General features: G+C 46.1%; 1 protein-coding gene across 1 annotated transcript; it reads left to right on the top strand.

The window, feature by feature from the left end:
* Positions 1 to 8,783: 8,783 nt before the first annotated feature.
* LOC114874269 (segmentation protein Runt-like) lies at positions 8,784 to 12,767 on the top strand. The gene is made up of 4 exons (XM_029183430.2): positions 8,784 to 9,432; positions 9,541 to 9,654; positions 10,687 to 10,794; positions 11,743 to 12,767. The coding sequence occupies exons 1-4, from the start codon at positions 9,117 to 9,119 to the stop codon at positions 12,177 to 12,179; spliced, it is 975 nt and encodes a 324-aa protein (XP_029039263.1). The 5' UTR covers positions 8,784 to 9,116; the 3' UTR covers positions 12,180 to 12,767.
* The last annotated feature ends 700 nt before the right edge of the window (positions 12,768 to 13,467 follow it).

Raw genomic sequence — 13,467 nt, 5'->3', positions numbered from 1 at the left:
AGTTTGCAACGCGGTGCATTCGAGCCAGGCATTCACGATTCATACGCAATGGAATTACCGGTTTACGCGGCGTTGCAGTTCTGCGTGAATACCGATAGCCAGGTACCAAATGTGGCTACTAATTAAGATTTCACACCCATTTTTTACTAATATCAGCAAAAATATTAAGAATTTTACGAAACCCTATTGTCCATGCATTTCGCATTCAAACAAAGCTCACTCTCGTTCAAACGAAATCGAAAGCAGAATAGCCGACTAGAATACCGCAATGTTCACGAAACTGTCGACGGAATGGCTGACTGTGAAACCGCAATGTTCAGGATCGTCAACATACCGATTCAAATCCGTGGCCAAACTCATGAAATTCGTCATAACCATAAAAATAAGGAAGAAGAGAACGCACCTGGTTTCAAAGATGAAAGAAACATAAAAAAACCGCGTGTTTTAATATTCTTCCCCCTGTTCCCTAACGAATTCGAGTCGAAGAATTTTCGGGGGTTCGATCAGCGATCGACAGGCGTTCCGAAATCGGGAATAACGAGACGATCGGCTACTTCAAAGTCATGGCCATTGTTGCGGAAGCAAGAGCACTCGAAATCCCCAAACATCTGTCAGGTATCACTCCCCTAGTGAGCCAGTGTCCGCGTTAAATCAGGTGAACGATTCGCACAAAGAACGATCCGGACCTCCTCTCGAGGACGCTGTCCGAGTTCAGCATCGCGGAAGTCTTCTGCCTCTTCTATTTTTTTCACCCCTCCCGTCTTCTTTTCACGTTCCTCGCGTGTCGTTCCACTTCGAATCTAGTCACGGATAAAAAATTATCCCCCAAAAGAATGGGAATTTTTTATATTTTTTTTTTACTGGAAAACTTGGTATCCAGGTGTTAAGAGCTTTTACGATGTTAACTATTGAAAAATCAATCTTCTTAAACAACATTCCAAACACGTTCATACGAATCCAACCCTCGTATATACACACGTGACTCTGGTTCACCCTCGTAACGACAGATGGCTCAGGGTGGTCAACCTTCGAGGCTCTCCCTCGCTTTTCTCCTCTGAAAAGCAGCTAGTAGCCCCAGGTCGTGTGCCAAGCTCGTCTTAAACTTTCACCGAACTATCTCCAAAGCCTCAAAGCAGGAGGAATTAGTTTCGAAGGGTTGTGCAGACGCGTTTGTCGAAGAACAGCCTTACAAATGTTTCGACAAATAGATTATCGTGTGTTTAAACGACACACCTGATCCTCTATAAGATCTGTACCATTCACCCTTTACCGATACAGAATCACACAAATTTTCCATCGATTCAAAATTTAGTATTCCGATCGTCGCGTCGTTAAAAATCATCCCTTGTGGCCACGGATACATTCCGAGCGATACGAAATACTTGCGAGATTCCGAACGAACGTGGGTCAAAAAGGGAGAAAGAGAAAAAGCAGGGAGGTCGAAAACTTTTCAAACGAATGCCCACGAGCGTGTTCTCCGAGGCCTCACGAGACGACGACGTCGACGACACACGCGCATCTGCTCCTCTTTTCTCTTTTTTTCCCTTCCAGGCCGGATAATTCATCCCCGATAGACGATTCATCCCCGGTTGCACGACCTATACGATTAACACGTCAAAAAGCACAAAGACCGCGTCGAGGTATGTCATGGGAATAATTTTTTTTCTCTCTTTTTTTCCTTCGACGACACACGGGGGTTGCGCCGCATCGAGCCCAAACCCCTCTCTGGTTATGTTTGCACACACAAACGTTTATCTGCGGGGCACCATGAAGCACCCTGCACACTTCTAGACAAGATCAGCTCGATTTTCGTGCCAGCAGACAAAACGATGCCTCGATAGAAATGTTTACCACTCTTTTCTGGGGAGTCTATCTATTTCTTTCGCTCGTAATCGCTTCAGACTGACAGGATTAGGAAAGGAAGCCTCTCGACTATTTTTGTTATCCTTTCTTCTCTTTTTTTTTATCTACGGAGAGTATTACCTAGCATACGTTTGCAGAGCGATTAGGATTTTATACGAAGGCAAAAGTCCGTGCAACAGTTTGCGTTTCAAGTTGGTCTACTTAACTTCCTTTTTTCTTTGAGGAACAAAAGCGAAGAAATGGAAGATTCTAAGGAAGGGATGTTCGTCAAAGCCACGGCAGGGTGATCGATATTATCGCAGGGCTAACGTTAAATTATCAATCAAGCGAGTCTTCAGACTTTGAACTTCAACGAAGGCTGCGAAATGTCATGAAATATGCATCGGTCTTAGGGGGTAGTTTCGATCCGCGCTTCGAGGCAGTCGTTAAAATAGAATTAACGCTCGGTTAAGAATTTACTCGAAATTCTACTACATAATTTCTATGAAACAGGTTTTTAATAAAAATAAAAATAAAAGTATCGTTTGACGAAGAATTAAAGTGAACGCAAAGTAGAGATAATTTTCCGAACAGGATGTATTCTTTTTCGTTGAAAGCCATAACCGTTAATCCGTGTCTCATTAGTGTCTGCAGAGCGGGCGCATCCGCGGCGGATTTTACGATTCTAATGATGGCCAGCTTGTTTGATTGAAGCGCAGCTACTCTAATAAAATAAATCATGCGCGGTAGAGAGGCGCGGCCGCCGTTGCGAACAGCGCTGTTGGTTCAAATTAATCCCATTGTGTCTGGATTTGGGCGGTGCGCCAATTAAACGGATTATTATCGTCACTATCGTCATTACTTTTTGCGAAAAGCAGCCCCACAGAAACCGGCGGAGATCGCCCGTTCGATCGCGAATTTTTATCCCAGTCCCGATTTTTTCCCCCATTCTCGATGTCCTTCCACCTGTGATTGCCTCCACCGAGCTCGTTTCACCGGATGAATGTAATTAATTAATATTTGTCCCGATATTCGATCGATTCTATCGCTCCCTTGTTTTCACCCTTTTTCTTCTATTCCTCTTCCTCCTTTCACATTCTAGTCTATTAGCGAAGCGAATTGCCGCGAATGACGCGTTTAATTCGTAACACGTAGTAAATTTAAGCTAAACGATTTTCCAATTTCTTCCAAAAGTCCAATAAAATATTAGTCGATTCGAACGTTAAAGTACCACCGCATAATCCAATCGAATCATCCCCCAAGTATCCCAAAGTCTCCAATGGTTATAAGGGTGTGGATACTGTGCTACGAATTTGTGTAACGCGTTTAGGAAATACAGCAACGGCTCTTGGCCAAGATGGCTACCGGAAATTGCTCGGTGACCTTACTTAGGACTTGAAGGCAGTAGAAACTTACGGGGATGGCAGGCTAGACGAAGGGTTACCATATCGTCGAATACGATGGAAGATAGGGTCATTAATGAGGTAATAGTAGCAGGGAATTCGGAGGAGTTCTGTCTCATCCGAGCTTGATGAGTCGTTTCACGAATTACATTGTCTTCAACGGACATTTCGTAACAGGATAGTCTCTAACGTTCGCCGAAAGTGTGAACAGTGCTTGCTCGCCAGTTTACGTAGTTGCTTTTGTGATTTAAGGGGGATGAAGGGTGTTCCAAGAAGGGTGAAATCAACGATAGTTATTGGATTTTTTACGCTAAGAACTTTGAGCGTCTCAGACTTAAATGGCCTGTTTAAGCTAATTGAAGCGAACCCCTGAGCAACTAAGGATTATCACCCCCTTAAATTACCGCACCTACGGAGATTTTATATCGCAAACGATCTAGGAGGACCCTTTATTTAAAGGATGATGAGCCTCTGGAAACATCGATCGTCGTGATTCAAGATTCGACGCTGTCCAATCAACGCGCGAACGCGTCAAACTAAAATTGTTCAATTACGATTTGTCACGTAGCGTCGATTTTCCACACGCATCCTTCTCTTTTTCGACTCTTGCCCCTCGGACAAAGCCCGTGTATATGGGGGTTCGTAACAATACTACGTAAGGGGTCTGCTAGTAATAATGGCCCGAGGCATCGATCATGCGACTCGAGCGACCAACAAACTGCAGGAGATCTCGGGGAAAAAAAAGAAAAAAGACGTACAAAACAGAGATGTATAAAAAAGCAAGATATTTTTTTATGAAAACAATCTTAAAAAGCAAATCTGATATCGAAACGGGCTAGTAGGTAGAAGCTAGTCTCTCCCGTCGTTCCTGTACACTAGCGGATTTAGATTTAGTGTAGGTGCACCCCGTGCACGGGGTAACAAGAGGGGATGGAGAGAGGGAGTGCAGGAGCAACGTTCGAGGGGTGCGTCCCGAACACGTGACGCCTGATTCATACACAGACTGCTACGGAATCAATTTGTAATCTTGACTCGAATTAAGGACGACAGCGGGCTGATCGTGAGGGGGTGTATGTTGAGGAGGAGAGGGCGAGAGAGACGGGTGTTGGAGTCGAAGGGAAAAGGGGTTGGTCGGGATACGTTTATTGGGAAGCGAGGCTGGCATTTGGTTCGAGAATGTGGCACACAGGCTACACTGGAATCTGAACTGGCCCGTGCTGAGAGCATTATAGTCTGGTTGTAGGTTATTAGGTGTGTTGGCTAATAGGCATCGATATCGGGTATTAATGGCAGGTAACCAGACGGTGATAATGGGTATCAAAGGGCGGTGTTTTAGCGCGACATGGGGAATAGTAATAGCCGCTTTTACCTTGTTATTTAATCAATCCTCCTCTTGCTTTCGGCACGCGTTTCCCCTTTTTTTTTCGACACTAATTTTTTACTACCCTCACACGCGATTAGAGAATACTGTGGGATGATCGGTCGCAAACAATGAGTGGTTCAAAAATTCTGTGGCAAAGCTTCATTAAACTTACGTATCGTGTTACCGTTAATTAACGAACAAACCCTATAATTTCCAAGCAACTCCTGGCAAGAAGCCGTTGAATGCCGCAAGCAAACAATCAAGAAGAGGAAGAACAGGGCAAGGGAGGATGCAGAAGAGAGGAAAGGGTAGACTTGGATCCCTTTATCGGCCGACAAACTTTCGCGATACGAGCTGCGAGTATCTCGAACGTCAGAGATTTGCGAAAGAGACGAGGCGGCGAAACAAAAGAGGGGTGTAGGTGGGTGTAGGTGGGTGTAGACGAGAGAGAGAGAGGTGGGGGCAGAAAACGATCGGGGCAACGAGAACGGAAACAAAAGCGACGCGGGGCGATACGCAGTATGGCGACGCTTCCGGCTCGCTCACCGCACACAATGCACTCTCCCGTGTTAACTTCTGTGCCCCGTGTGCTTGCTCTTCCACCTTCTCTTCCCTTTCCTCAACCATCGACCCTTTTCGTGCCTCGTTCTCCATCCGACGACGTCGAAACACACCCTCTTCTCTTCGGATCCGAAACGCGGCGATTTCGTGGGTGTCTCGCGCCAGCCAGGGACGACGATACGTTTAATCGCGCCCTTGCTCCTTTCCGCAACGAGCAACAAGTTTCTCGTGCCGTGCTTGCCAGACAATTCCACCAAACTGTCCACTATTTCCTTTTAGAAGAGTTCCAGATTTCATTTCCTACATCATTTCGCGAGAGTTTAGTACTTAATCAAAGGATCGCACAGTATTAAAACAGAGGAAATGTAGCGAAGCTCCGAGAGGTGAATAAAAAATAGAGGCTGGTCAAAGTAACGTTTAAATTTCAAGCTCAGCCGGTGACACCCGAAAGCCAGCTTTTTACTCCAACCATTTTTCTACTTCCTGTTTAATTGTCCAGTTGATCCAGCCGCGATAAAAAATATACACATATGAGAGATTTCTCGTTGGAAGTGAGAAGCAACGGAGCAAACGAAGAGATCAAACGACGTCCCTGTCGGCATTGGCCGTGCGTCTTTTCTCGCTTTTTTTCATATTCGTCTAACCGTGGCGTCGCTGATGCCGTGCATGCAAGTCATTGTCTTTGTCCAGGCGAGGCACTAGGCTTTATTAAAAAAGGCTGCTGCCTTTAGCTGGTCACTGGCGAGGAAACGGATGCCCAACGTGCATGCACGTTTTAAGAAATTAGTCGTACGCGTTGCCTCGTTACGCGAAATGCCACTCCACCGGTCGCCTTTTACAATTTTTTACGCTCTCTCTTCTCTCTACTATTAATTAATTGCACCGTGAATTGACAGACGAACAATCGACCCGACAGACAATCCGCACACCTTCTTCTCTCGCCGGTGTATCGGAGCTGTCTGCTTTCAAACATTTTGCTAAAATATTACGCGGGATCAAAAAACTTTTTCTTCGCTCTTTCAGCTACTGATTACAATTAAAAAATTACTAACTTTGCTTTCCTCGTGTTAAATATAAAAAAGGACGTGAAATTACAACAGCCATGAATTTCATAAAATATTCAGTGGATAAAGGGTTAAATAATTTATCGTTACCTTCTATTTTTTAAACCACTTTTTTACATATTGTATCGCTTCCTGGCATAAGCTGCGGCTTCCGTTTATAAATTCCTAATTAATGCTGAAAAATTCACCGTCCAAAAAGCGTTTTTAACAAGAAAATTTCTTTCTGAAACGGATTCGAGGAGAAAGGGAACGCAATCGTCGCAGATGCATCTTGAAGGAGGGCAAAAAATGATGCAACGAAGAGAGGGTGGAAAAAATGGGGTTAATCTGGTGCTAATCCACCGGTAGGTGAAAGAATCAGACACCGAAGTAAACGTTGGCTGAAGGACACGAAGGTTCGAAACGCGTGAAAGCAAACGAAATTGAAGGGATCCTTTCTTCGTACCTACTTTTACCTAGAAATTAGCCTGCGAACCTTTCAGAGGCAAGTCGGTCGTGACGATCGGTAATAAAAGTTCCGAAACTGGGGCTTTATGGATCGTGGCCTCTATTTTGCCAAGGGGCTACCGATGGCTATGCTATTTTTCCATAGAAAGTAATTCCTTCTATCATTTTAAGGCACCCCTGTATCTTTATACAACACTCTGGTTGGGAAACAGCACGACAATATCGGTGATTTTTCCTTTCGAAGGTACAGGTACTACGAATATCGACAAAGTTGATCGAGTTAATTAAATTACCATTTAATTTTGTATCGTTCTTATTTTTCGAGACACGAGACTGCCTTAATCCAACCGATCCGAACAACAGAAGAAGGTATAAATTCCAAAATCACGCCCTCGTTAAGTCTGGATAAGCTTGCGGTAAGCGTTGAATTAACTCTTGACAAATTTATTCGCTTTGACGGATTTACTCGGCGTAAATCGTGTTGCTTCACAATATTTGGACAGACGTTTGCATAAGTCCTCCAGAGGGGGGTCCTTCTACCCTGATCGCTGCGACCTCCGGCTTTTCCGGCAGTTATCGCCGGACTGCCGGTATTTATGCAAATATTAAACAAAGTATAATATTTTACACTTTTGAATATTTGGTAGAGAGAATTGAAAATTTTCCACGTCCCACCCCTTTAGAAATTCCTAGTACCTATTCACTGGCAAATAGCCTGGTATCAATGAAATAATAAAAATAGCCAATAAAGTGTATATTATCCTCGGAATTAATTACTTCCCTCAAGCTGTACAACCCCAAGTAAGGGTAATAAAATACTACCTCTCCGACAATGGAGACCGTGGACACAAGCGTTTCGTAATTTTTTCTAATACGCCCACTTAAAAGTGGAAAGTATTCAATCGAATTTTTACACCAAATTGAATGGTATAATTTATTAAGTGAAAATCGTACGACTAGCAAGAGGGTCTAATATTTGGACAAGAATCGAGGTGGTATCTTTGTAGGGTGCCTTGGATAGGAACGTCCGGCTCGAGAGAAAGAGGGAGAGCAGAGGTGGGAAAAGATTTATTAGGGTGTCCAGGCTCATTTCACCGATTTTCGCGCAAAAGAGGCGCGCCAATTCAGCCCTTTTGGCGGAAACTCGAAAAGGACAGGTCGTAAAGCGTTCGCGTTGGCCGTGCACGAAATTCGAATCGATCTTGACGGAATCCCAACCCTTTGACTTTCTGGGTCAGCGTGTCGTTCACGGTGGCTTTGCTGCAAGATTTACAACGAAATTGCACCCCTGCTACCCCTTTCTCGTCCGGCACGCTGCTCCAGAAGAGGAGAACGGGTTTAACGAAGCTGGATTAAATTTCCGGATCTGTTGCTTTTATTTTTCATTCTGCCCCTCTTCTACCGCGACAGGCTAATTAACCACTTGATTGTACAGGCTGTTCCAGGAACGGTGGTCCAACAGGAAAAGATCTAATTTTTTCAAGAAGAAAAAAATACTTGTCGAGGTCAAGGAAGAACCGCGTGCTCCTTGATGGCGCGAAAAGAAGTCCTCCTCGAGTGGAGGAGCGTGGACGATCGCGCGGGTGGGGTGGACGGAACACGTGCGCGTGAAAATTTACGTCGTCGAGTAAGCGTGGCGTGGCTGGCTAGGTAGACCAGCAAAGAAGACCGAGATAGAGGGAAAACCGAGTTGCAACCGAAACGTACTCGCGTGGCTGACGAGGAGGGATGATGCAACGAACGGGAGACGAACAAAGAGACGTAGAAAAAGGGTGAGAAAGATGGAGGGAAAACGAACGAGAGGAAGAGAAACGGAGAGAGGGTAGAGTGGGACAGACGCGTGACGATACGGTAAGGAAGAACGTAGGCACAAGCCAGCCTTGGCAAGCGAGAGGCAGCAGGCTAGCAGCCCCTTTCGCAAGGCACCCCCTAAGCCTGGTTAGGGGCGAAGGCGGCGAGCCGCGGAGGCCACAACACGACCGCCGTCCTCATTGGTCGACGCGCTTGCCCTGGGTGGGGCTCCGGAAAAATTGGAGGGGAGAAAAATCCCCTCTAAATAGCTGCGGCTGCGGCCGCGAAAAACTAGAATCCGCTCAGCCGGCATCGAGTGCGCGTCGATTCGATCCGCAAAAACTTTTTCTCCAGTCGTTTTGTTTTTTAGTATTCCAAACGGAACACGGGTCATCGGTGGCTCCAGAAGCCCGACGTTTTATCCGAGCAAGCAGAGACTTTTCTTTTTTTATATTATTAGTGTTTTTAATTAGATGTAAGTGCGTTAAGTACAGTGAACTGAAAGACAGGGACGCATCAGTGATCGAACATTTACCGAAAGTGTTGTTCCAAGGATACGCGAACGTTTGTGTTATTCTTTGGATTATCGTTCTTGGACTTGATCGTTGCAATTCCGAGTAAAAAAGATCGCAACGCGCTGGAACGATGCATCTACCGGAAGGATCATTGGGAATGGACAACTTGAACGTGATCAGCGAGACTCTACAGTCCGGTGAGCTGGTGAGGACCGGAAGTCCCGCCATCCTCTGCAGCGCGTTACCATCGCACTGGAGGTCGAACAAGGCGCTTCCCGTGGCCTTCAAGGTCGTCGCCCTCGACGAGGTCAGCGACGGCACCCCGGTCACCATCCGAGCCGGAAACGACGAAAACTGTTGCGGCGAACTAAAGAACTGCTCGGCAGTGATGAAGAATCAAGTCGCCAAGTTCAACGATCTGCGATTCGTTGGCCGCAGTGGTAGAGGTCAGTGTCCGATCAACCCCTACTTTTCTTTACCGTAGCAAAAATCAACAAACCGTATCGTCAAAGATGTTCACGGATAATAATCGAGTGATTTTTGCCTGGTTACAGGAAAACTGTTCTCTCTGACCATCCAGATCAACACGATACCAGTCCAAGTGGCTACGTACACCAAGGCCATCAAAGTTACCGTGGACGGGCCAAGGGAACCGAGGTCCAAGTCGAGTAAGTTTATCGAAACGATCTAAATTAACAAGCTCTTGACTTTAATCTTCAAAGTCCCCTAGCTTTGAACAGAAAGTATTCGAGTAGAATCTGAAAATCGCGTCGGTAAATGAGAGAAAATCGGTAGAATCCGTGTGACCAACGAGGAATCCACAAACGGGTGTCGGATCCTCTCGTAGGCGTTTAATAATCCGGTGTACCTCAAACCGCGAGCCGCGAGGCGGTCGCAGGACTCCTCTCAGTCAGTCGTTTCCACGTGCACGTGCATAAGGGTTGTTAGGTGTGCGCCCGCGCACACGCACTCCAACCCTCACACGTACACAGAGAGAGGAGAGAGTTAGATGAGAAGGCGCGTAGGTGGATCAGTCTACGAAAGGTTTGGCATCGTTTCAAGCCACGATCGTCGTCCTTTAACGTGCTCGCTTATTTTCACGGGAAACGAGTCGCGATTGGTCTGGAGAACAGTAAAAGGTCCGTCTGTTTATTGGGCGGCATTCGGTCGGCCAAAAGAGCCGAACGAAAGCCGCGGGAGGTATAGAAGCATCAACATCGTGTGCAAAGGAGCCGCGTTTATGCGTTTGTTTATCGCGCCACATATGGCGGTAGCATGTGGCTCGCTACGAGGAGAACAAGCGTCGTCTGAACGCGGCGATTTTGTAAACATAGATCGCTAGCTCGCCTCCGGAGAGCGTCGTTAATCCGTCTTTTACGAGATGGATCCTGCCTTACTCCCCCGTCTTTTTTCTTTGCCCATCGCTACTCTTCAGCAGTTCGTTAGACGTACATCAGCTTAGCCGACGATAATTCAGTCTTGCACATTTTTTTTCCCCGTTTTTTTATTGGTCGAGATCGAGAAGCTGGCGAAATAGCGCTGAAAAGTTCGTCAAGGTTCCTCCACCTTCCGCCTGAGAAACCTTGATCGTACGATTTATTTATAGAGAAAATACACGAACCAGGCGCGTGTTCTACGATCTATTTTCAACGATGAAATGTTCGATCATGCTGACGGATATTGCTTTTTTTCTGTTACAGATTATCAGTACGGACACGGATTCCCTGGACTCAGATTGCTCAACCCGTGGGTGGACGTCGCGTACTTAGGTCACGCGTGGCATCTTCGTTATCCTGGTTTCGTCGAAGGTAAGCCGAACTTCTTTGTTTCACGAAAGGGTTAAACAATAGCGTCCGAAATTTCCACGAATCGAACTCGGGTAGAAACGCGTCCAACCGGGGGTATCTTTCGATGATCAAAACAGTCTGGGAGAGTGCACCTAATCGTTTCCATCGAACAGCCCTTCACCCTAGCCCGACTCGCAATCAATCAAAGGGCAACAATGCACGTGGCAAGCTAGTCCGCGGCCAAAGAATCGGGATCGGTTGCCGCCGTTCGAAACGACGTTGATTTCAGTTCGAAAAAAGCCCTCGAGAATGAGAGGACACACGAGCTAGTCCGCGCGTTATCGATTTCGCCAGAGTCCGCGACGCCCGGCGATGATTCATACCCCGTGGCTGGACCGAGGGGTGAGCCCGAGCTCCCTTTTCCCACAACGGACCCCTTCGACCCCCATCCAACCATCCCTGCTACAGCTACGCAACAACAATACGACTTGGCTCCCCTTTCACCCACCAACTCTCTCCTCCTCCGCCTCCTTCGTCTCCTCTGTTTCGACGCAGCGTCTCGGAAATCGCCTAGTCAGATTGCAAGGCCCTATTCGGATGAGCGACAAGTGTTGCCGCTACGTTAACGATGCAATAATTTAACCCTTCAGCATGTCAAGAAGCATAAATTTATCTTTCTCTACTATAATACTATAGCCTAACGTAGGATTCAGACATGGTAACTGAAGGGTTAACTGCTTCGTACAGTCCCTATCATTAAGCATTTGTGATAAATCATACCCTATCGATCTCACCTGGTTACAACACATGTACAGTATGATAATGGAGAAGATATACACTGATCATCGCGCTTGATTGATAACAAACGAAATCAGACTGCCGATATCGAACAGCTGATCAATATAATCCACTGAAACTGTCGTACGTTGGAAGCAAGCATAATGGTATCATTTTTCTGTTTCTCTGTAGGATCTATTCCAATGCCACCGACGGATTTGTTTCCACCGACCTTCCCTCCAACGGTTCTGCCGTCGTATCCGTTCGAGCCAGTGAAATACCCGACGGAATACGCGACTCTACCAGCGAAAACCAGCACGACTAGCAGCACGCCGGCGACCATCCCTAACAGTCCATCGAGGACGCCTCCAAAGAGTCCCAGCGAGTTTGGAAGCGAATCGAACGGCGACGAGGTCCGCAGCGCGTTCGTGCCCATCAGATTGAACACCCTGCCACCCACCACCTCGGTAATCACCGCTTCTTCCTCCTCGCCGGAGAGAATCGTGCCGAAAAAACCGACCGAGGGTACGAGGAACAAATTGAAGATGCCAGTGTCGCCCAACAGAAGTCCATCGCCGACCAAGATCTCCTCGCCGCTGCCAACGAAAGCAGTCTGGAGACCTTATTAGGAGGACGCGAAGTCGAGGACTCGGTGAAACGAGGATAGGATTCTCGCTGGAAGGCTAGTGATTACTTAGACGTCGTCGGTGGATTGTATAGTCTCTTCGCGTTTCCGCCGGGGAAAAGTGGACCGACGTTAAACGGAGGCTCTTGCAAGAGTGAACGAGATTTCTTTGCTCTCTACCGTGTCGCTTCTCCGGCAGGAATGAACGACAACGATACATCGTCCTCGGTTTTACGAGGATGCTAACCTTACGAGGCTCGATCGAAGGCTGATCGCGTTCGATCAATCAACCCGTGTGTATATTCGCGTATCATTAATTATTGTAAATATAGATGGATAGCTTGTATATATTCGTGTAGATAGTTCGTGGACAATAATGTAGAGGAGAAAGATATTATTATATGTAAATTTCGTTGTGTATAGGAAAGGGTGTGTATGCGTGAGCGAGTGTATGGAGCAAAGAGAGATTAAAAGACACAGAGATATTGATATTATTTATAAGCCAGAGGTCTAATTTAATGTATAAACACAGATGCTATTATATAGATACGCAACGAGACGAATAAAAACGAAATCGATGCGAAAATTTAAATTCTGACTAACTTATTTTCTTCCTTCACCAAAAAAAAAAAAGAAATTAGGAACTTTGGAAAGAGTTAACTGGTCCCCTATTCAAGCGACCCATTAACACGATTCTGTTTATCGCTCTCTCGGTCACGGGATTCAGTTTAGGTGAAAAGGAACGAAGAGAGATCGGTCTTGCACGCGTTCGAAACGAAACGAAGAAGCAGAAGAGAGCGGAGCGAAGCGTGAAAGAGACTGAACGTCGCTTCGTGCCGTTGCAAGGGGATGCCATATTTTTTTTGTCGCGATTTAAATCTGAATGGCCGTTCCGCCGTGGTCGTTCGAGGTTCCTGCGTGTGCACGTATGGGTTCCCATACGGCGAACACAAGGGTAGAGAATGGTTTATATCGAGGGGAGTGCGTGAGATCTGTATTAGTACCGATAGGCCAGCAGAACGACAGTGTTTCTCATTCTATTTATTGACTCGATCGTGCTACTAAAACTTTGCTTTTATTTTACAACACTATTTCGTATTCTATCAAAGTCCAAAGTATTTCGAAAAGTAATACTTTTTCTATCTAATACGGACGGCTTAAAAATTGAAGAGTCTAAAAAGTGACTCTTTGCTTTTCAACGATGTAATCTTTCGATGGCGAAAAAGTGGGTTTTCGTTGTGAAATTCGGGGACAGTAGTGATTTTCGTTGCAAAACGCGACGAGAAATCCTT

The sequence above is a fragment of the Osmia bicornis genome, chromosome 10 (genome assembly GCF_907164935.1).
Source record: "Osmia bicornis bicornis chromosome 10, iOsmBic2.1, whole genome shotgun sequence".
Classification (NCBI taxonomy): Eukaryota; Metazoa; Arthropoda; class Insecta; order Hymenoptera; family Megachilidae; genus Osmia; species Osmia bicornis.
The sequence above is the reverse complement of the archived record's forward strand: the minus strand, read 5'-3'. Positions and strand labels throughout refer to the sequence as shown.

Coding starts and splice junctions, on each gene's coding strand:
- LOC114874269 (XM_029183430.2), top strand. CDS start 9,117: ATGCATCTACCGGAAGGATCATTGGGAATGGACAACTTGAACGTGATC. Junction 9,655..10,686: donor GGAACCGAGGTCCAAGTCGA/GTAAGTTTATCG, acceptor TTTCTGTTACAG/ATTATCAGTACGGACACGGA. Junction 10,795..11,742: donor TTATCCTGGTTTCGTCGAAG/GTAAGCCGAACT, acceptor GTTTCTCTGTAG/GATCTATTCCAATGCCACCG.